The sequence below is a fragment of the Rana temporaria genome, chromosome 3, assembly GCF_905171775.1.
Source record: "Rana temporaria chromosome 3, aRanTem1.1, whole genome shotgun sequence".
NCBI lineage: Eukaryota > Metazoa > Chordata > Amphibia > Anura > Ranidae > Rana > Rana temporaria.
In genome coordinates this window covers 416,930,722-416,955,223 of record NC_053491.1, presented here as the reverse complement: position 1 = coordinate 416,955,223, position 24,502 = coordinate 416,930,722, and the positions used below count along the sequence as shown (strand labels likewise).

General features: G+C 43.1%; 1 protein-coding gene across 3 annotated transcripts in view; it reads right to left on the bottom strand.

Annotated features, from left to right (window-relative positions):
• Positions 1–3,169: 3,169 nt before the first annotated feature.
• The window catches only part of CDCA2 (cell division cycle associated 2), a 53,567-nt gene continuing 32,234 nt past the window's right edge, over positions 3,170–24,502 (bottom strand). For 2 of the 3 annotated variants that reach the window (XM_040346106.1, XM_040346105.1), the window contains exons 9-15: positions 21,723–21,967; positions 18,418–18,493; positions 14,795–14,947; positions 11,578–11,645; positions 9,323–9,457; positions 7,351–7,513; positions 3,170–5,590 (exon numbers count right to left, since the gene is read on the bottom strand). In XM_040346106.1, coding sequence (XP_040202040.1) covers positions 4,293–5,590; positions 7,351–7,513; positions 9,323–9,457; positions 11,578–11,645; positions 14,795–14,947; positions 18,418–18,493; positions 21,723–21,967 — 2,138 coding nt within the window. In that variant the 3' untranslated portion in view covers positions 3,170–4,292. The remainder of the gene's footprint in view (positions 5,591–7,350; positions 7,514–9,322; positions 9,458–11,577; positions 11,646–14,794; positions 14,948–18,417; positions 18,494–21,722; positions 21,968–24,502) is intronic. The other variant, XM_040346107.1, reaches the window with a different exon arrangement.

The following is a 24,502-nucleotide window of genomic DNA, read 5'->3' as shown; positions in this document are numbered from 1 at the left end:
CTGTGATCCAGGCTTTCCAACCCATCATTCTAGAGCAGTTGACAGGCCACATAAGAGGACACCCCTGTCCTAAACTGTGCCCCTTTAAGAGATATTAATTTCATCTACAGGTAAGCCCTATTCTAAGCTTTCCTGTAGATAAAAATCATTAAGTGGACTTTGACTGCTTTAAATATTTTTCGGGCAAAAACATGGTGTGGGTGGATTTCTGTCAGTCACAGGCAGTGTCACACCCCTCCAGCATGTACCTTAGATTATCAGGGAGGTGAAGCCTCCATCAATCTACATGTAAAATTCCACCCCATTGTGTTTAGCTGGTTAATGGGCATGGGAGGAGGGAGTGGGCTGTAATTTACCACAGTCTATACATGCACATATGTGATTCTATAATCACATGGACTGCTCAGATGTTATGGGGAGGAAATGTTCAGCATAGAAATCCACTGAAAACTGAGCATGTGCAGAGTTGCCACCACAGCTGCAAAAACCCTAGCTGAATAGGGGGCATGAACAGAAGGGGGAGATAGAGAGCAGGATCAACCAGCCTTGTTGCAGAAGACAGATATCATAGTGACTGAGGGAATATGAACAGTATGTAATACACCATTTATTGATGCACTGCCTTCATTCTGTACAGTAGATTATATGAATCCACTTTGATAGCAAATTTAAACCTCAAAGCAAAAACCTAATAAAATTTACCGGTCCATGATGAGGCACCTACATTTGTTTCAACTTGTTTTCCCCAGGTAATTCTACAAACACCACACTTCCTCTCCCTGGAAGGCTACACTGATTTCTCCACTGCATCTATGGAGGGAGCCATGGTTGGCACAGGGGCTGGATGTCAAACATGTCAGTCTTTGTTCATCTGCATTACCTAAAAGGTCAGGGAAATTAGTAGTCTATAGACGACAGCTAACAGCAATTTAATGCTGAACTCCAGGAAAACTAAAAGAAACCCTTCCTAGCAGTGGGGCACTCCTATTTCGCATAGACATAAATGACCATTTAACATTGAAGACCATTTTCACTTACCTGATCCTCTGTACTGCCATTATAGTCACAGCAGCCTCTTCGCCCCTGCCCTTTGACAGGATCAAGACTGATACATTGGCCATAGCTCTGCATTATATGAGGCCGCCAAGGAAGAGTCTCTACTGCCAGAGCGCCATCTGCTGGGGAGTGAAGAATTAAGAAAAAAGTGTTTTCTGGCCCCTATTCAGAAACAAACTTTTCAGCGAAGGGACAGAGCCACTGCTGGGGGTTTCTCCCTGAATAGGGAGTTGCTCCTGAATGAGCTAGGAAGGAATTTTTCACAAGGGGTGCTCACAAAAAAGGGGATTGCTGTGTGGGAGCGGCTAAAGAAATGATGGGACAGTTAAAAAGTCGTACGTGCCCCTTAAAATGGTGCAGACAGGCACGGTAAGATAACATAAAGGGAGGCCATGCAGACGCATTAAGAGCGCACAGGTAGTAAGGGATACTGGTTTCAAATAAAAAAAAAAAAATGGCACAGCTTGCAACCAAGTGTCATAGGGGGTGCTCCAGAGTTAACCCCCCCCTTTAGGGGGGGGTCTTATGTGTGGTAGCTTGGAACCCAGTAAGCCAAAGTGCGACCTGGGGCTCAGCTGTATCTACATAAAGAGGACAACTTGCAGGCTGGTGGAGGACAGCAGAGACCAGGAGCAGGGATTAGAGGTTACTGACAGCAGTCAGGAGAAAGCCTATAGCAATCTGTGCAGATTGCAAGAAGTAATAGAAAAAATAAAGTGGGAACCCCTGCCTTAAGAGATCAGGAGAAAGTTTCTCCTTACTGGTGAAAATGGGATCATGCTTTATACGTTTTTTGCCTTCCTCTGGAACAGCTGCAGGTTTTAGGTTCTGAATAAGCAAATGTTTTGTTTATTTCATCTTTTGGTTGAAATTGAACATGTTCAGGTGGAAATGGATGGACCATTACATACATACACAGTTGTATTTATAAGTTTACATACCCTGGCAGAGATTATGATTTATTGCCCATTTTTCAGAGAATATGAATGATGCAACAAACATTTTTCACTCATGGTTAGTGTTCGGTTGAAGACATTTATGATTAATCAATTGTTTTTACTCTTTGTAAATCATAATGGCAACAGAAGCTACCCAAAAGACACTGATCAAAAGTTTAGTTTATGTTGCCATTATGATTTAAAAAAAATAAATAAAAGTGTAAACACAGTTAATTTATAATAAATGGCTTCAGCCAAACACTCACCATGAGTGAAAGAAATGTTTGTGTTATTCATTATTTATATATATATATATATATATATATATATATATATATATATATATATATATATATATATATATATATTAGTGACAGGAAGTCAGGTAAATCTGTGGGTGTTGTCACAGACGGGACATACATTTCTGCCTTGTTTAGACAATACACCAATTGCTATTAGGCGTCGGCTGAAAAGTAGCCAGAAATGGTCTAAGGGCGTTGGAAGACTAGCTTTTCAGAATGAGGCAATTAAGGCCATTATAAGTAATCCAGAGGATTACCACTGCTTTGCTGCATCCTGAGGCTTTGTGAGTAAGGAGAGCAGCGTACTGAAAGTCTTCTGAGGTGAGGAGAGGATTGATTTTTCGTTGTGATAAAAATCAAAAGACTATTGTTTTCCTGCTGTATGACCAGCAGTGTCTTCCCAGCACTAGGCTGTGCCAGACCCCATAGATAGGTTCCTGTGTGGAAGGTAGATGCCCCAAGTGGCCAGGGTTTATTTTATGTTTGATTTTGTTTATGCTGTTTGGATGCTTGCACTTGTTTCCAGCAAGATGGAAGAATAAACCAAAATCTTTGTTTTCAACCGTCTTTGACTGCCTGTCTGTATAAATTCAGTGTGTAGTGAACCCATCCAAGGGGTCACACACCCCGCTACCACGCTAACCCCTTACAATATATATAACATTTATACACACTTTTTTTTAAACCTAACTTTGCAACTATATATCAGATTTCTTTTGGACGAGTCGTGTTGTCTGATCTGACTCTCATCGTCAAATGTTATAGTTGAATAAATAATGTTTTAAGAATTTCTCTTTTTATACCCTTGGCATATTTTTTATTGTTAAAAATTTGTGGACTCAAGAGTTGATTTAAATAAAGAAACTGAGACAATTACAAAGACAAATCTATCATTTAATAAATGGAACGAATAGTGAAAAAGAAAAAAAGACAATACAGAAACCAAGATGCAGAATTTAAATCCACATTTTATCTTCACAGAGTAGCTGAAAAAGGTAAAAAGGTAAAACAAGGTACAGAACTGCATCAGGGGGACAAATCCTGGGCTAAACTAGTTACATGCTTGTTTTGGGTCATCAGCTCAAAAAGTATTAAAGCCAGAGACAGGCAAGCTAGAATTTTCAGAACACTCAGCAGTAGCAGCCAATGTATTTTTTTTCTGTACAGACTTCTTTTAAAGGATCATTGACTATGCATCTGGGGTTAAGGGATCCGTCCACCAAGTGTCAAATATAATGCTGTACCGTTGGTACTGCTCATCAGCTTCTTTTATTAAATTGAGTCTGTTGGTAGGATCTCTCCAATGTAGTTTTAGATTCTGCTTCTCCCTCCCTAATGCCTTATAGAAGAACTGTTGCTAGGCTATAGACATTCAAATATTTACAAATTCTCAAGTAGTAGAAACCCCTGTTGACCTCCGTATCTGCAGCCACCATGGAGTAAATCATCCGCAACAGCTCCAAGAAAAACCTGGGAGTCTTGTTTTCTCTCGGTAGATAATTTCGTTCTTCCTTGGCAGCAGGAAGTTGGTTCAGTTAAAGTGCAAGTTCAACTTTACAGAAAATCTGTAAAGTTACCTTAACCTGGACCTCCAATCACAGGACACGGGAAGTCACCTTACAGATTTTCAAAAAATCCAATATTCAAATTGTGACCTTTCTATGGTGGCCGAGAAAGACGTGCAGACCTAAGAACAAACTTTTTACCACCGCAGTTCCTAAAATAGAGGAGAATCTGAATGATTGCAACATTGGTAGAATCTACCAAAATATGAATCACTAATTTGGGGCACAATAAATAGGAAACTGGGCAGCCAAAATGACATCTCTAGCAAAAAGTAACCGGATTCTGTAGGAGACTTAAACATATGGGCAGCTAGCGCCCAGGCATGTTTTACAGCACAAAGATACAGGATGGTGTGTGCTGGATTCCAAATCAGACAATGTAGTCATCAGGTACCGCACTCCAGTTTAGTCCTTTCAAATCTGTACTATTTTTATGTATCGAGCATAACATTGTTGTGACATGTTTGGAATTCAGTAGAAGGAACATAAAAATCCTTGTAAGAAACAATTGACCTCCTCCTTTTGGTGTCACCAAGAGATGTCATTTGCTGTATGGTGGAGCTACACAAGGTTCTTCTCCGAGTCTTTTTAGCTGCAACTGCTACCTGCAGAACACTCAGCTGCTCCTTGTTTGGGCTGTGGGTTGCGCTTTCCAGGATTACTTTAGAATTCTCTAAAGACTGCATTGCAGAGCTTAAGGATCTACGTTTAGCTGCTCCTTGTATAGGCTGAACACTCGGTTGCTCCTTGTTAGGGCTGTGCGTTACATTTTCCAAGACTAAATTAGAGTTCCCCAAAGGCTGCACTTTGTAGCTTAAAGATTTCCGTCTACTGGTGACCTCACTGCTTGTCATCTCCGAAACCCAGGACAAGCCACTGGCCCCAGAATCTCTGCGTAGCCTCAGGCTGCGCCTCACCTTCTTCTCTGTCCCTACAGACTGCAAAGTCCCATCGAAGGGCAGATATGGCTCACTGGTGAAAGTGGTTGAATTGTCATAAGATTGAGGTAAACTGATACAAGGATCCCGAGTATAGGCATTTGGTTCAGAGCTCGCATTAAATATGGCAGGCTTGTGGTAGTTCCTTGAAAGACGTCTACCTTTCTTCGCTTTAGCTACATCTTCAATTACTGGCAACTTAGGGGACGGAGCGCTGTCTTCTACTAACAAATCTTTCTCAGGTTTTGGGCCTTCAGTAATTGTCTTGAAGGTGTTGTGTTCAGCTATAAGGTTTTCTGAAAGATCTGGGGCTGCTTCTGGATTTGCAGCGTGTTGCACTTCCGCGGGGGTTTGCGACACTCGCCTTCGTGTGGATAAACGTCTCTTTGGCTTTTGTGGCTTCGTAGCAGACACAGTCTCTATTGTGCTGTTAACCTCCGGGACACTTTCGCCTGGCTCAGGTACACAATCTTCATCTCGTGTCATCTCCTTGTCAGCGGACGTCAAGGGACATTCAGCATTTGTGCTTATGGTGCCAACCTGAACAACAAAATCAGCCGGTTCAGTGGATCCCCGACTATCTGCAAGTGATTCCATATGTTTGACCTCCAAGTCCTCCTGCCCTGGACAACCTGAATCTTCAGAAAGATCTTCACTCTTCAGAATCATGGGATCAGAAAACAATTCCCCTACTTCAGAATGAACTTTGCTCTTTTCAACATTCCTGTTGCCTCTCCGAATGCCCTTTCTTTTTCCAATCCTCTTTACAAGTCCCTTATTTAAAGAACCATCTGTAATAAAAAGTTCACTAGTTAAATTTAGTACTCAAAATAGGATGCCGACAAAAGCCAAGACGATTATAAAAAGCTAGAATTTCAATTGTTCTGCAGTAAATTTTAGCCCATGTAGTGCATTGCAAGACAATATACAGTACATAAGTAAAGTACAACTAAAAAGGCATATTTTGTTTTTTTTTCAGTTTTGTAGAGGAGGAGATGGATTAGAACACCTGTCGGTTTTTATTGCGGTATGTGCCCCTGCTATGGAGATTCACTCTATTTGTCCTGTTTACCATTAACACTGAAAGTAAAAGCAAATCCCAAATTTTGGGTTGCCCCCAGAAAAATAATGAAAATCTTCAAATGGGGACACTAGTTCTGGTGACCTGGGAAGCCTAAAAAAAAAAAAAAAAAATTATATGCAGGGATTTCCTCCCCTGCTATGGGACAGAAGTGAAGGGGAATCTCCCCAATGGGACACAGACAGCAAAAACTAAATAGACACAGGTTATGACCCTCCCTTACTGTATCCAAAATGGGAAAAACATAGGTTTAGCCTATAGTTCTACTTTAAATCAGAATGGATAAAAAAAAAAAAAAAAAATGTTTATGCCCTACAATACAACTACAAAACGTGTTGACCGTTTTCACATTAACTACTTCCTTACTGGGCCAACTCTAGACAATAACTCAGAACCCCCAAACAATTTAAACATTTTTAGAGGACGCATTGTAAACACAATTAGTAAGGGATATTTGGGAGTGATAGAAAGCGGGGGGGGGAGGGGGTAATAAGGATGCAGGAGATAAGGATGCATGAGATAAGGATTAGCTAGCGTGGCCCGGCAACCCTTAGAGCCATCTGAGATAAAGATCATCCAGACTATCTGTATTCACATATGGGGAGCCTCTGCCTCTCACGATGTCCCCTTCCTCCTCTTTGGGGAATAAAAACAAATACGATATATGTGTTTCATAAGGATAAAGGATGTGCACAGTTTCCTCAATATATTGGTATAGTATGTATAAAGTGTTATGTACGAGATTTAAATGTTTTTTCTATTTTTACTTGCTTCATTTATGAATGTTGTCTTGGTCTTCATTGTGATGCATTTGCAAATCTTTTTTTTAAACATTTATAAAAATTATTTTACATCTGCCAGAACCGACTTCAGGACGTTTAAGGCCTCCCGGGTTCATAGAGATTGTCAGGGACTAGAGCTGTACGATTCTGGATAAAATGAGAATCGTGATTTTTCTGCACACACACGATTATTGCGGTGTAAAAGCTTTCACATTATACAAAAAAAAATTGGCCTAACTTTGAAGAGGATAAGACGAGGGGTGGAGAGGTGGTCTTGCGTTTACGACCACCTCTCAAAAGTGGGTGGAACTCCACTTTAAGTGGTTAAACTGACCTTGTTTACAGACCAAAAAGAAACTTTGCATCTCCTCTCTGTGCTGAGAAATGTTGATAAACATTTTAGATAGATTTGTGGAAATGGCTGATTAGGATCAGGAGGGGGTGTTGAAATCGAGATTGAGATTTTTTTTTTAACGATTAATTGTGCAGCTCTACCAGGGACCATCCAGTCCACGGCCGGCTCTATAGTAAACTGGCTGATCCCATACCAGGCTCGCCGGTAGCGAGAGCCAAGAGATGCGCTGGTGGGCAGCAGGAGGAGGGGGAATGTCCCCAGTTTGTAGGGCTAGCATTATAGTACAAACACTTGATCATCACCATCAGTCACGGTCACTGAACAGGGACTTACCAGGAGAGATGGGAGGTGTGGGGGAACACTCAGGCTGCTCTGGAATAGGACTCAGCAGTGGCTTCTTGGAGACAGTTTCTCGCTCACCATATAAAGGTTTCGGAACAGATGATTTCTTGGGTCTCACACGGCTCTTTTTACCCTTAACCTTTGGAACTTTTACCTAAATAAAAAAACAATCAAATGTTATAAAATAACTTCCATCTTCAAAAAAAAAAAAAAAAAAAAAAAAAATTTATATATATATATATATATATATATATATATATATATATATATATATATATATATATATATATATATATATATATATATATATATATATATATATATATATATATATATATATATATATATATACACATATACATACTGTAGCATACCATAAAAGGGTAAGTTCACCTTTACAGAAAAATCTGTAAGGTGAACGTACACTGGACCCCCTCCCCACCACATCAGGTCCCGCTATACTGGAGTCCCACGATCTCTTGCACTGACACATCGGTCGCTGCTTTACCGGTCTGGAAATCTGACATCCCCAGCGGCTTAATCTCCTAAACAGGAGGTACGTATATGGAGGCGTTTTAATTGGTTGGTGCTGACCAATCAGAACATGTGTAGCCTGTCCTGTCAGCGCAGAAAAAGAGGAGAGAAGAGAAAGCCGGGGGGGGATTTCAAACCCCCAGACTGGTAAAGCGGCTATACAATGTGTCAGTGCGGGAGATCGCTGGCCTCAGGTATAGAGGGACCGGAGTCCAATGCAAGTTCACCTTACAGATTTTCTATAAAAGGTAAAGCTTGAAGTAGTTCTTAATGTGTATCTAAAATGTACAAATTAAAATCACGATACTAGCTCCCAGGTTTCCTCACAAGTTGTAAAAATGATGGAGTCTCACTTTCCCCGTTGGATTTTTGATTTATTGTTTCAATCGGATGCTTTATTGAATTTTTAGAAGCAGTAAAAAAAAAATAAAAAATAAAAATAAAAAGGAAGAACCAACCAACCAACGTACACAACAATATTGTCGCAGTGGGTCGATAAAAGTAGTAGATCAGAGATAATATGGGAGTGGTCTCTTGTATATCAGTATAATAAAGGGGCGACAATGCAGCATTACACGAGTGGCTAGACACACAGTATGTAGTTCCATCAACTCATAAGTTCAGCAAGTATGAGACTCTCAACATAATCTAGTATACTAATAACAGACAACCAACATACTGTATACACCTTCTGGTGCACTGAAACCATATTCATGCCTTAAAACTCACCTGTTGGATTTTTAGTTTATCTTACAGTATGAAAAGTACAACAGGAGTAGAAGGATTACAAAAAAAAAAAAAAAAAAAAAAAGGACCACACAGTATCGGTTAAAGAGTTTTTTTTTTAAAAAAAAAAAATAACACATGTTATACTAGCCCCATTCCTCCTCTTGGGTTTCCCACTGGCGCTCCTGGCTCCACCCCCTTAATTGGTGCGTGCTCGTTCCCCAGACACAGAGCAGTGGCTCAGCCCAGCCCCCCACTCTCTCATCATTGGCTCACTGCCTGTGATTGACAGCAGTGGGAGCCAATGGCTCCTGCTGCTGTGTGTCAGCCAATGAGGGGATAGAAATCCCAGACAACTTAAGCGCCCATGCACATCACTGGATCTGGCTCAGGTAAGCATTAGGGGGGCTCTGGGGAAAGCAGTCCCCTGCTGGATCGTGGGAGAGTGCCATTTGCCAGTGGAGTTGAGGATCAGATGATTTTACAGCTTTCTCCTCTCCCCTGGAGAAAATGAGCAGTTGACCCCCGTTCACTGCAAGCACGGCCCCACACCATGGGAAAATCTTTTTGCCCGGAACTGGGCTTTTATCTCACTGATGTCACCCACTGCCAAAATTTGCTGTCTCTAAATGCAACAAATGTAAACTGCTGTGTGTGAATGTAGCCTTACAGATGTCACTTTTAGAATAAAACAAGAACTTACCATAACTCTCTTGGTGGAACCAGGCCTTCTGCCTCTTTTGGAAGGTGGTTTGGTGGTTGCACTCACTTGAACTTTGCTGTTGTCAGTTGTTTGAGAGTCGTCACATGTAGAGGGGTCTTCAGAAATGCAAGCCTGCTAAGGAAACACATTGTACTTAGCTCTTGGTCTCATGGCCATCTCTCCACTAGGTTTCTTCTACACTAATAGATTTAAATATTTAGCCTGATTTGGGTGGATGTAGGTAGGATACCAACCACACTGAGTTGTAAAAAGGCCGCTAGGCTTTTTGGGTTTATGAAATCATGGAGAAGCAAAGAGGGCCAAGTAACCCAACTGCAGAAAGCCTGGTCATGACTGTGATGAGTCCTGAATAACAGCAACAAACAGGCAGGGATACCATCCTGTCCAACACCCCACAAAAACTAAACCAAATTTTGTTGCATGTGGCCTTAACGGTTTAACCATTTTGCCTTCTACCCACACTACCACCATGTCAATACTGTCCTCACATAATTTTACATACTTCACATTAAAGATGAACTCCACGCAAAATTTATACAGGATATCTAGACTGGTAACCCGGCTTTCTTATGCTGTAGTTAAGCAATAAAACAGTGTCTGTTCTCTGCCCACAGCCTGCAACATTCAACAGACCCCCCCTCAAAAAAAAAAAATAATAATAATGAATTGGGAAACTTGGTGAGGTCAAGCCTCCAAACCAACCATGATACCGTGTTTCCCTCAAAATAAGACCTACCCAGATAATAAGACCAGGCATGATTCTTGGGGAGCTGCAATCTAAGCCCTACCACGAAAATAAGCCCTAGTAAAAATTAGTTAAAAAAAAAAAAAAAAAAAAAAATTTAATCCACCTTGCAGAATGATTACACCCTATTTGATGCCCCCGCCCCCCCCAGCACAAGGAGCGGGCTGACGCCAGGGGGACAACGGCTCCCCCTCTCCTCCCGCAGCCCCTCCCTCCTCAGCGCACGGAGCAGGCAGACACCAGCTCCCCCACGACGCCCCCCTCCCCAGTGCACGGAGCAGGCCGACGCCAGCGGGGATCCTGGAGCAGAGAAGAGCCCAGGCAGACCATGCGACAGCCAGGGAAGCTGCAAGAAAGGTATTGCCCACAAAAAAAAAAAAAAAAAAAAAAAAATCACAATCACACGCTGCACCCCACACTGGCACAATTCCTACAAATTTAATTGGATAATTCTATAAGAATGGATTTTAAGATGCTTTTTACATCAAAATACCGACTCCAGACCTGACAGGGAGGAGAAGATGACAGGGGACACAGGAGATGGATAAATGACACAGCAGAAGCACTATGCAATCTATCATGCTTTAAAGAAAAAGGATTTTTTCTTTAGGGTAACAACCACTTTAAGATTGTACATACCGTAATTAAATAAGACATCCCCCGAAAATAAGCCCTAGTGTTTTTTAGGTTGCCAAAATTAATATAAAGACCCGGGCTTATTTTCGGGGAAACGCGGTAGTAGGAACACCAACACCAAAGAGGGATAACCATATGGTAGAAGCACCACAACCTGAAGCGAGCAAAAAGTTGATCAGAATCCACCAAAAACAGATGAAACAATGACCGATTCTCATAAAAGGGAGCAAAGGACCCTTTACCTGATGTGGTCAACAACGAATAGGCCAATATCCCTAGAATAAACAGGCCTTGGAAAGTGAAAAATAAAACAAGGTCCAGGCACAATGACCAGCCTATCAAAGTGGGAAAGCCATGGGTCTTTACATCTCTGACCCCCCTGGTTTGAAGGACAGAGGCTCCATGTCAGTAAGATTGTCTGGCCAGACAACTAATCTTGTTGAATAAACTAGGACATAACAGCCAAAGAAGGGTGTAGGGTGGGGCTTATCGTCATGTGACTGCCTTTATTGGCTGTTACGTGATCAGAAAGCCAACGATCGCAAGATGCGAATGGGAGCTTTTGGTTAGCCACCAGTAACTGTGCTCTCAACGCAGCTCTATTGCACAAAAATATGCGGCCGCTCGGCGCCAAGACCTGGCCGTTAACGGGAAGCCTATGCGTGCAATCAGCATCAAGGAGTCAACATTTGCCTGGAGTTCCGGTTAAAACAATGGCACTTACAAAATTTTAGATTTAACTTATCATGTGGCAATAAACCTACATGAAAAAGGGTTCCCCATCATTAGTGAAACATCGGAGAGAAAATTATTAGATGGAGGACAGAGAGAGAAATGCTCAGGTAAAAATTACATTGTTCTTGGAGGCTCGAGTCACTCTGTTGGTAGGAACAGTATCAGGCTCACAGGCGATGAAGGTTTCTGAAATATAAAATACTATATTATTCACAAAGAAACACATTCCATGCTTTGAGAAAGCAAAATACAAAGAACAAGCAATTGATAAAGAGCCAGAAACTAAAGTGCCTGCCTCCTTCTACACATGTGAAATCCTTGCAACGTCTCTGAATTCAGAACACGGTGGTAAGTAAGAAGGAATGTAATGGGATTGTCAGTACTCTAAAGAGGTTGTAAAGGCATAGTTTTTTTTTTTATCTTGATGCATATGCATTAAGATATTAAAATAAAAAAAAACCTATGTGTAGCAGCCCTCCTAATACTTACCCCCACATTTATCCAGCGATGTGCACAAGAGTCTCTCTCTCGTGCCCCCATAGCAAGCTGCTTGCTGTGGGGGCACTCAACAGGAGGGAGGGGCCAGGAGCACCAAAGAGGGACCTGAGAAGAGGAGGATCCAGGCTGCTCTGTGCAAAACCACTGCACAGAGCAGGCAAGTATAACATATTTGTTATTTTTAAATAGATAAGAAATAAATAAAAACAAACAAACACACACAAGACCTTACAATTACTTTAACCAAAATATTTTTCTAAAAGCTGAACTAAAGGTCGTTCTAAAGGCTCAAGGTTTTTTACCTTCTGTGTGCAGAAACCCCCCACCTCCTAAAATACTTGCCTAAGCCCCATCGCAATCCAGCGATGTGCATGATAACCTCAGCTCTCCAGGGACTCTTCCTTCTCATTGGTTGAGGCAGCAGCAGGACCCAATGGCTCCCATTGCTGTCAATCAGCCAGTGAGCCAACACACACACACACACAAACACACACACACACACAACCACAAGACTTTACAATTACTTTAAGCTCTGGGGAAATTCCCTTGTAAAGTGCATAGCCCATTTGCCTTTAGTAAATCAAACGTGCAACCAGGCAGGCTTTTTATTGCACAGGAGACATGCAATGCCTCTTCTGCAATGAATCCTCTGTGGAATGTACACAAGTTGATCGCCACCCAGAAGAACCCAGGGGGAAGGTACTGGCAAGGGACCTGGTGTGGGTGTAGAACTGATGAAACTAAAGTATTTGTGCCTTTAGCTCCACTTTAAAGCAGTAGTAAACCTGCATTCATGCGGGAGACTTCTTTCCGGCAAGGTCCGGTGGCTGCCGGGCCTTTAGCAGAGAATGCCTGCTGCGCATGTGCCGTTGTGGCTCATTGTGCGAAGAATATCTGTACGGTTTAGGAGATTTTCTTTTTGTCTACAGGTAAGCCTTATTATAGGCTTACCTGTAGGTAAAAGTGGCAATACAGACTTTACTACCACTTTAAGACAGAGCCAAAGTATTTAAAGCGGAGCTCCACCCTAAAGTGGAACTCCCGCTGATCGGAACCCTCCCCCCCCTCCGGTGTCACATTTGACACCTTTTAGGGGGGAGGGGGGTGCAGATACCTGTCTAAAGACAGGTATTTGCACCCACTTCCGGCCACACGCTACGGGCAAAAAATAGTTTTTTTTTACTTCCCGTCTTTGCACCCACTTCCGGAAACACAGTCTCGGGTAAACTGCGGGCATGACGTCACCCTGCCCCCCCCCCCCCCGTTGTGTTCTAGGAACACTCGGCTCCCAAAACAAAGCAGGAGCCAATCGGCAGGCGTAGCGCGACTCACATGCGCCGTAGGGAAGCCAGAGCGCTTCACTTTCTGGTTTCCTCACAGAGGATGGCGCAGCAGTGACGAGTGATCGCTCGTTCCTCTGCTGCGGACGGCGCTGGACTCCAGGATAGGTAAGTGTCCTAATATTAAAAGTCAGCACTGCAGTATTTGTAGCTGCTGGCTTTTAATATTTTTTTTTTCAGCGGACATCCGCTTTAAGATACAAATGTGCCCCTAGTTGTAATGCTTATGACAAGAACTTGTCCTGTTTTCACATGTTGAACATTTTAGAGGGAATACTATTTTTGTGACAAGTGTCTTTTAGGCTTCATTTCCACTGGCGTTTTTACAGCCACTTTTCTGAGCGTTTTTTACAGCTTAAAAACGCCTGTCCATGTTATTCTATGGCATCATGCCCACATAGGCGTTTGAGCTGCAAATGGCATAGGCGTTTTTGAGCTGTAAAAAAACGTGGGACCAGGGCGTTCCGTGGCTCCAGCAATAGAGCTGTAAATAAACATGGACAGGCGTTTTTAAGCTGTAAAAAAGGCTAACAGTGGCTGTAAAAAAGGCCAACAGTGGCTGTAAAAAACGCCAGTGGAAATGAAGCCTTAAGATGTCCACAAAAATGGATAAAAAAAAAAAACACTGAGTTTTTAAACACCATTGTTGTTTTGGCTCACAATAAGCATTTCAACAAACAAATGGCATTTTTTTTTTTTACTTTTGGAAAAACTGTGTCAAAACAGCAGGTCTGAACTTTAGCGCCTCCCCAAATGACGCAAAGTTTGCCATTTTTGGGTATTGTCATCAGTCTGCTGCAGGCAGGGGGAAGCCTTTCCTCAGACTCCTTTCACCAAGCAGTCTCAAATTGTAACTTTTTAGGAAGACACAAGGCAAAAGGCTGCAGGAGGGGCTGATCTGTGTCAGATATTTGTGAACACAGCCAAGAACTGAATAGTAATTACTGTGCAACATTTGTGAGATCCCAGTCCAGAAAGTAGATATTGTATGCATGTAGGACGCCCACTAACACACAGCTCCTTTCGCTATCTACAACGTAGAGAGCGTCCCAACACTCCTGTAGTCCAATGGAGGGCGCGAGCACGACACTCCACACCAGGGAGAAAGCCTTGCAATACTGCGTGGAGTTACAGACAGAAGAACAGGAAGTGAGGATTTCTCACCGGAGCATGCACTCTGAAGGGACAATATACCCATGCCATCCCTTCAGAGCTCCATTCCGCCACTGTGACTCCCATGCAGGCTTCATTCTAAGGTAAGGATTTCATAATGCGTTAGTATGCGATGTATACTGGCACATTAATGCCATAGTCTTGCAGAATGTGTTTTTTTTTTCTTTTTATAAATGGGTATACAAAAGACTAAATTACCATACAGAGCCTGAAATAGTATTGATAATATGGAACAGGGTCCTTTTGTTGTAGTGAAGTAAAGATCTAAATTGAACTAGTTTTATTCCCATACTCCTTTGCAAAATTGATCAGCATCCTCTTTACCATTAGCTATATCCGTAGCCATTGCAGGAATATCTGTAGTGGTATTCGCTGGAAAGTCATAAGAAAGGAGTAGAGTTTCATCTTCCTCTTTGTGGTCATTTTCCTGAGTCACATTTTCCAACTCATCAATAGGCCAAAGCTGAGCATCGTTACCTGAAAGCAAGCAGAGTTTAATACATCAAAGGAAAGGTTGGACTTTTTATTATTAATATACAGGATTTATATAGTGCCAACAGCTTAGCTTGCACAGCGCTCAACAAAACAAAGGCAGACATTACAGTTACAATACAATTTGGTACAAGATTGAGGGTCTATGGATACAAAAAGTAATGTGGAGGATGACCTGATGGAGAAAGTTAACAGTGTATTAGTAAGTGTATTAGTTAGAAGCAGGCTTCTTTAACCACTTAACCCCCGGACCATATTGCTGGTCAAAGACCAGAGCACTTTTTGCGATTCGGCACTGCGTCGCTTTAACTGACAAGTGTGCGACGTGGTTTCCAAACAAAATTGGCGTCCTTTTTTTCCCCACAAATAGAGCTTTCTTTTGGTGGTATTTGATCACCTCTGCGGTTTTTAGTTTTTGTGCTATAAACAAAAATAGAGCGTCAATTTTGAAAAAAATGCATTTTTTCCCTTATTGCTGTAATAAATATCCCCCAAAAATATATATAAAAAAAAAAAAAACGTTTTTTTTCCCCTCAGTTTAGGCCGATACGTATTCTTCTACATATTTTTCATAAAAAAAAAAAAAAAAAAAAAAAAAAACTCAATAAGCGTTTCATTGGTTTGCGCAAAAGTTATAGCGTTTACAAAATAGGGGGTATTTTTATAAAAATTATAAATTTTACTAGTAATATCGGCGATCAGCAATTTTTTTTCGGTACTGCGACATTATGGCGGACACTTCAGACACATTTTTGGGACCATTGGCATTTTTATAGCGATCAGTGCTATAAAAATGCATTAGATTACTATAAAAATGCCACTGGCAGGGAAGGGGTTAACACTAAGGGACGGGGAAGGGGTTAAAGCGGATGTGCCATGGGGAAAAAATATTAAAAGCCAGCAGCTACAAATACTGCAGCTGCTGACTTTTAATATTAGGACACTTACCTGTCCTGAAGTCCAGCGCTGATCGCAGCAGAGGACGAGCGATCGCTTGTCTCTCTGCTGCTCCCCGCCATCCTCAGTGAGGGAACCAGGAAGTGAAGCGCTGCGGCTTCACTGCCCAGTTCCCTACGGCGCATGCGCGAGTCGCGCTGCGCCCGCCGATTGGCTCACACGCTGTGTGCTGGGAGCCGAGTGTTCCCAGCACACAACGGGCGACAGACGGGAAGTAAAAAAAAACTGTTTTTTGCCCGTAGCGTGTGGCCGGAAGTGGGTGCAAATACCTGTCTTTAGACAGGTATCTGCACCCCCCTCCCCCCTGAAAGGTGTCAAATGTGACACCGGAGGGGGGGAGGGTTCTGATCAGCGTGACTCCACTTTAGGGTGGAGCTCCGCTTTAAGTATGTTCCCTGGGTGTGTTCCAACTGTAGGGGAAAGGACTGATCTTCTGTTCATACATTGTACCTAGTGGCCTGCGCGAGAGCCGACATAGCTACGGGCTCTCGCACAGGGGAGCCGACCTGCTGCCGTAAAACGACGGCGGCTGGTCGGCAAGCTGTTAAAGAAAAGTGTTTTTAGGGATCATCTAAAAGATGGATAGATTAGGGGACAGTCGGACAGATTGGGGTAGGGCGTTCCAAAGGAAGAAGCTCTGTAGAAGTCCCGGAGGAGAGAATGGGAGGAGGTGACAAGGGAGCTAGAGAGCATTTACGAATTTTATTTGTTGGGCAAGTGGAAGCCAGTGGATAGATTGGCAGAGGACATTGAATGGTTGGCAAGGTGGAGGAGTCTTGCAGCAGCATCCATTATGTACATTTTAAGGGATAGTGTAGGTAAAATGAATCCAATGAAGAGGGTGTTGCAGTAGTCGAGGAGAGAGATATCCAGGGAGTGAATTAGAAGCTTGGTGGTGTCATTGGTTAAAAGTATCGTATTCTAGAGGGGTTGGAGGTTAAGGCGGCATGATTTGGACAGGGATTGGATGTGGGCCTGAAAGGACAGTTGTGTCTAGGGTTACCCCTAGCACCCTGGCATGTGGGGACGGACTCATAGTTGTCAGTTTGAGGAAGTGGTGCGACATCCAGGCTGATATGTCTGTTAGTAAATCAGTGATAAGTGAGGAGATTGATGGGGTGAGCTGAGGGTTAGAGAGATCGATTTGGGCGCCATCTGCATATAAAATGGTAGCAGAAACCATGGGAGGCTATCAGCTGACCCAGGGAGGACATGTAGATCGAGAATAGTAGATAAAGGTCCAAGGACAGAACCATGGGGAACCCCAACGGTAAGAGGAAATGGAGAGGAGGAAATTGAGTTGCGACACTGAAGGTGCAGCGAGATAGGCAAGATTCGAACCAGAGAGCTCAGCCATGGAGACCAAGAAAGTTGGACATAAACAAAATGGAAGGCTTTATACATTTTTCTTGAATCTCCAATTAGTGACAAATTCACTGTACACAAGATTCCTTAGCCACTCTGCAGATCCAACGTTTATTGACCTCCCTTCTTTCCCCACTACCTGCGAGTCTTTTGGGCGTTTTATTTTTTTTTAAAAACGAGAGATGGGTCTTGGGTTGTTAAGATTGGTGGGTTCTAGTGAGGCTTTTTCGGAGGGCAGATTTATATTAGTTGAAACCTTCCTGTGACTAGAGCCTTGTACGCACGATTGGATTTTCATCGGACAAAAGTAGGACTTTTTGTCCGAAGGGTGTTGGCCATGAACTTTTCTTGCATACAAACAGCTAAGAATTGTTGGCCAACACACATGAAACGATGTGTTTTTTCCGCTCTTTAGCACCACCCTTTGGGCAACTTCTGCTAATTTTGTGTTATGGTGAGCATTGCTTCTGATCATGCGTGTTTGTACTTTGGAGTTTTGTCCGGACTTGTGTACACACGATCGGATAACCCAACAACACACATTTGTTGGTGGACAATTTTAAAGCATGCTATCCCTCCGCTTTAAGGAATATAGAGCATGCCAGACATTTTATTTTAGATTTGGGTAGTGTTTAATGCTATCTGGTGTTCCATTAGAGATTTCTCCACACTTCCTCTACCAGTGACAGTTTCTCTAGAGGGGAAAACTGTCACAGGAGCACAGGCAGAAACAGGATTCCGCTCCCTGTGGAATCCATTGCTTTGAATCATTAAAAAAGGGAAACTGAAGTATAGGGCCTCTTCTACACAGGCAGACTCCATCGCTACGGAGTGCACCTGCTCAGCAGGAGATCTATCCACTGAGCCAGCGGATGACAAGTCCCTCTCTGCTCCGCCGCCGTCTCCTACGGGGAGATCTGATGAAAAACGGACAGCATGTCCGTTTTCATCAGATCTCACCCGATCCGATATGGACGGATGGGGACGTATCGCCATCCGTCTGATTTTGGCAGATCGGATGTCAGCGGACATGTCTCCCATGACATCCGCCGCTGGGTGTTATGTGTAAAATGTCATGGCGATTGGACTATAGTAACACTTTTTGAGCAAAACCCTAAAAAAAATTTGAATACCTGGTGACGATATATTGGAGTCTTGAGTGGGAGAGTCAATATCAAAACTAAGGGAGAGTGGTTTGAAGGTATCCTCCTAAAGCAGAAAAAAAAATGTAAATACTTAAAAAATGTCAGACACAGAAAATTTAGCCCAGATGAAAACAAAAACCAAACATGTTTTAAAAAGGTCACATTGTGCAGATTTGCAGTATGCATCAACTGCCAGAGGGGAGCAACCAAGCAGGTAGGTGATGCCACCAGGGTCAAAACATCCTAGCTTTTAATCTTCTAGATGGCACATACTGTTGTCCTTAAAGTGGATGTAGAGAATAAGATTTCCTATCATCTGTGCCCAGTCTTGCCACAGAGTTAATACAGCTCTGAGCAATCCTCGTTTTATTGTCCAGTGAAAATAAAAAGACTTGCAGAGAAAAACCGAAGTCCTTTCCGCCCCCTTGCTTCGAGTGACAGGTTATTTACATATCTCGTGCACTAGCTTGGAGACCGAGGCACAGCCTGTGTAAAAAGTTCAAAATTTACATCCCCCTTCCCTCCAGCTCTCCCAGGATTGGCTGCCTTTCCTGTGTTTTGATTAGAAATTTTCATAATATGGGGTGTGATCCACAGTTCAGTGTGATGAGGAAGTGATTAGGGGAGATGTAGAAGCTCCAGTGATTTTATTATTGTCCTATTGCAATGTGGCGTGTCTGAGGTCACCTGATCACAGATGCAACAATTCTTTATATTACCAGGATGTGGGGGAGGGGTGGATTTCTCACTGTTTATACTTACACCCAGTAAGGCTGAATGAACTTAGGGCTGGTTCACATTAGTGCGCTGTGCGAGATCGCATGTGATTTGCACCGCTGTTCAGATCACATGAGATGTCTGTGCGATGCGATTTCAGCCAAACTGTATGGCTGAAATTGCATTTCATTTGGACCAAACACGCACAGGACCTTTTTTTTGGTCCACACCAGAATCGCATAGGTGTTCGCAGTGCGATATACAAGCTAAAATGTGCGAGTCGGGTGCAGATGTGAGAACCTGCAGTGTATTCTCCACATTGTGACAAAAAAAAAAAAAAAAAATCCACTTTAAAAGCATCATTTATATAAAAAGGAGCAAGAATTCCTTCCCAATTGTCAAAATGGCACTCTAAAGCGGTAGTAAACCACTGCCTTTATGATAAAACATACTTGCAAGACTATGGTATAATGTGCTAGTATGCATCACATTATGAAATGCTTACCTTAGAACGAAGCCCTCCAGCGGCATGCTGTCACCGCTGACAGGGCTTCCAAATTCAACCGGGTCTTCCTTCCGGGTCTGCGTGCTCTGGCCATCTGACTAGCCAAGCCGCAATGTCATCACTGCTGTGCATGCACAGAGCTCTGAAGGGACGGCATGGGGTATGCTGTGCCTTCAGAGTGATGTCACCAGCTGCATGCAAGTTTAGGAGATATTCAAAGTACCTACAGGTAAGCCTTATTCTCTTTCAATCATTTTTGTTGAAGTTTTATAACAATACAAATAAGAACAACGATAAGCCTTATTATAGGCTTACCTGTAGGTACATAATAACAACAATACTTTACTTGTACTTTAACAATTTGACCACAATCCCAAAGTTAAACCGATCCCTCATATTCTTCTACCGGCCTAAATTTCCATTGCAAAAGCATGTGGTAAAAAAAAATAAAAAAAAAAATAATTATTGGATAATGCTTCACGCAAAAGTTGGCTAGTATCCTCAGGGATACACTAGATTTGAGAAAATCTAGAACCCTTGGATAAGAGATCTTTAATCTCTTATCAAAACCTAGATGGGGGGCCAAGATGGGAGGTGGGGTGCCAAGCCAGGAGCAACAGCTTTACATATCCTATTTTTTCTCCCTCCTTCTACCCCTTTTCTTGAGCTGGTTTATCCGTTTTCTCCCTTTTTCACTCCTTTTTATATGGTCTACGCATGATGATTTATTACCATGTTAAAGTGGTTGTAAACCCTTTACAACCAATTTAACCTACAGGTAAGCCTGGATTAAAGGGGTTGTAAAAAGGAAAAAAAAAAATGTTCCCCTAAATAGCTTCCTTTACTTACCTCATCCTTCCATTTTGCTTTTAAATGTCCTTATTTCTTCTGAGAAATCCTCACTTCCTGTTCTTCTGTCTGTAACTCCACACAGTAATGCAAAGCTTTCTTCCTGGTGTGGAGAAAGCCTCTTGAGGGGGCGAGCAGAAAAGTCAGGACACTCTCTACTTTGCAGATTGAGAAAGGAGCTGTGTGTTAGTGGGCGTCCTGACACTCCTGCTCGCCCCCTCAAGAGGCTTTCTCCACACCAGGGAGAAAGCCTTGCATTACTGTGTGGAGTTACAGACAGAAGAACAGGAAGTGAGGGGTTCTCAGAAGAAATAAGGACATTTAAAAGCAAAATGGAAGGATGAGGTAAGTGAAGGAGGACTGCACTAAGGTAAAGGAAGCTATTTAGGGGGAAAAAATGTTTCCTTTACAACCCCTTTAAGGCTTACCTGTAGGTGCTTGAAATATCTCCCAGACCTGCACGGTCTAGGAGATATTTGCAAATCAGCGATTTGTTCTGCGCATGCGCCAGGGCTAGAAAGGGCACGCTGTGCCATTTCTAACTCAGGTCATGCCGTGGGTGGAGACTCCTGTGCGCTTGCGTCACACGACTCCGGACACTCACAGAGCTGGAGTTTGGGGGCCTTGGAAGGAAGAGGGGTGAAGAATACTCGCTAGGAAGATGGGGACATTGCGGGCTTCTCCTGCAGGTAAGTGTCACATAATGGGCTACTATGCAATGCATAGTAGCCCATTATGCTTCACCTCTGCAGGGAAACAAAGAGGAAGTAACACCCATCAGGGATTACTTCCTCTAAGGATCATTGTACATTTTTACGTGGTTTTGGTTAGTAGCCACTCTTGTATATGCCATCCACCCAATGCCTTACAAGAGGAAAGTACAAAGGGGTGCATACATCCTTTATTTTGTATTAACTGGACATTGACTGCCCTTCTATACAGCGGTCTTGTTTTATGGTACACGTACTGTCTTTCCTCTGAGAATTACCCGATGTAGTGGATTTAGCTCAATTTTGTCTGTTGATGCGGACACTTATTTGTACTTTTAGATTTTAAATAAAGCTGCAGTGCTGTAACCGAAAAGTGGTAGGAAAAAGGATAACCAAAAAGGGGTCAATACACTGACTTCTATTGGAGGGATATGCTGGATCGAAACAGTCTCCAGGTCACAGTAGGAAAAAAACAAAAAACAAACAAGCTCAATTCCCATTGTTGCACTCACTTCATCTTGGCAGTCAAAGTCTGGCTGCAAGAATGGCTGACTAGGGGTTTGGTGGACGGCCTCTTGCGCAGTTGGTGTGGCGGTATCCGATTCTTGCTGGCGGTATGGTGTACTTCCTTTCCGTAAAGGTGTGTTTGCGGGAAGTGACTTATCAAATAGCTCTGGGCTCAGCTGTTTTCCAAATGTCACACTTTTCTTTTTCTTCACAGAATCGTTCACCGTTTTTTTGAACAATGTTTTGTTCTCTAAAAGCAAAAAAACATACAAAGCACATCAAATCTCTGTCAATGCCAGACCTCATTTACAAAAGTACAAACAAATTAAGTGTTCTATCAATGTCTACAATCTCTCGCCAATCTCTTTAGTTGGAAAATAAGGTTTTTGTACTCAACATAAAATGTATTTCTTGGAGTTGATTGAGGGAACGGGAAATCCTACACTATCAGGTTATACTGCTGTCCACTGGAAGATTATACGCAGGCAAAAGAAAAACTCTAAGCCGGTGTTCTGTCGAATAGTGCAGATCTTCTGAGTCATTATCTGACAATCAGCAAAATCGTCAGGACACCGGACGCCGAGGATTACAGAGTGACCCAAAAGCTGTATAATGGTAAACGGGGACAACACTACCCTACCGCCTGCATTCCTACCCACCCAACAAAACCTCTTCACCCAACCACCAATAGGAACACAAGCTCAGCCGCTCCCCTTGGCTGATGAGAGGCAAACTGCCTTTGTGGCACAGCTATGCTCGTTGGATCACACGTGCTTTGCTGATCGTCGGATAATGGTTCTGACAATCTGCGCATGCAGTGTTGACGTCACACCAGATAAGCTGGTGTGAGGTTACGTACTGTGCATGCGCAGATAGGAGTCATTATCCGACGATCTGCATGATTCAATAGATCACCAAATAACCCCCTATCTACTCAAGCATGCCTCAGTTTTGTAGCAAGCAATACTAAGAAAGATTGCAAACACTGAGCAGTGCCCCACAAATCCGTGTTAGTCGACTAAAACATTTTCGTTGACTAAATTAATAATATTGTAGTCTATTAAATTATGACTAAAACTAATATGCCATGTTAATCAAAAGAGTATGACAAACTAAACTGAAATTTGACGTCAAAATTAAAACGGTCTGTAGTGAATGTTCAAACCTAAATAAGAACCTATTCTATTTTTTTTTCTTCAGCAGTATATGAGTTTGGAAGTTGTAGAGAAATGCATTACATTTAACTACAACCATTAGATTTTAGTCGACTAAAAATACTAAACCGAAATTTGCTGCCAAAATTAGCATGTAAAAAAATCCTATTTTCTCTATAGCCTATTGAGGGATATAAGAAGTTATATACTGTGAGGACATCCAAAAGCAGTCCAGCTATGGGCAAGCAAAAAAAAAGGATTTTTGTACTCACCGTAAAATCCATTTCTCTGAGTTCATAGACGGACACAGCCTTCATTGACCTTAGGGTTATGCTTCTTCCTACCAGGAGATTTAGGCAGAATTCTACAGCACTTAAGGTGTTAAAAACTTTCCTTCATGCCGCTCCTCCCAGGGGGCGTGGCTCCCCCAGGCATAACCCCCACTCTGCTCTAGCAGCTTCAGTTCGTAACAAGCAGTACAAACCAAGGAGGGGTGGGTGCTGTGTCCGTCTATGAACTCAGAGAAATGGATTTTACGGTGAGTACAAAAATCCTTTTTTCTCTTTCGTTCATAGACGGACACAGCCTTCATTGACCTTAGGGACGTCCCCAAGCAGTGTCAAAAAAATTCGAGGGGTGGGAAAATAACACAGCAAAAACAGGTTACACCCCAAACAAAACCGGAGTTACTCAACGGAGGAACTCCAACCTTAAACTGCCGCCTGTAACACCCTGCGGCCGAAGGAGGCATCAGAAGATGCACTCACATCCAACTCATAAAACTTTGAAAAAGTGTGGACCGACGACCAGGTCGCAGCCTTACACACCTGTAACACAGAGGCTTGGTGTCGGAAAGCCCAGGAGGCCCCGATCGTCCTGGTCGAATGCGCCGTGACCCGAAAGGGAGGCGCCCGCCCCTTCAGGGCGTAGGCCTGAAGCACAACCTGTCGGATCCACCTGGAAATGGTGGCCGACGAGACTGCCAGGCCCTTACTGGGACCGGACACAGACACGAACAGCGAGTCCGACTTCCGGAACTGAGCTGTCGCCGACAAGTAAACTCGAAGGGCCCGAACCACATCCAGAGAATGTAAAATGGCTTCCTTCGGGTTCTTCGGCTGAGGACATAATGATGGAACCACAATGTCCTCGTTAATATGAAAGGCCGAAACGACCTTCGGAAGAAAAGAGGGCTGCGGGCGCAGCACCGCCTTATCCTGATGGATGACCAAGTAGGGGGCCTTGCAAGACAAGGCCGCCAGTTCAGACACTCGTCTGATAGAGGTAATAGCTACCAGAAAGACCACCTTCTGCGACAAGGTCAGCAAAGGGATCTCCCGAATGTCCTCAAAGGGGGCACGCTGAAGCGCCGAGAGGACCAAATTCAAGTCCCAAGAAGGTAGCGGAGGGCGCACCGGGGGGGCCACATGCCGGACCCCCTGCACAAACGTGCGAACCAAAGAATTCGCTGCCAAGGGACGCTGAAAATAAACAGCCAGAGCAGAAATCTGACTCTTGATCGTGCTCAAGGCAAGAGCCTGGTCCACTCCCCGCTGTAGGAACAGCAGGATCCGGGACACCACGTAAGTACGGGGGTGCCACTTCATCTCCTCGCACATAGAGATGTATGC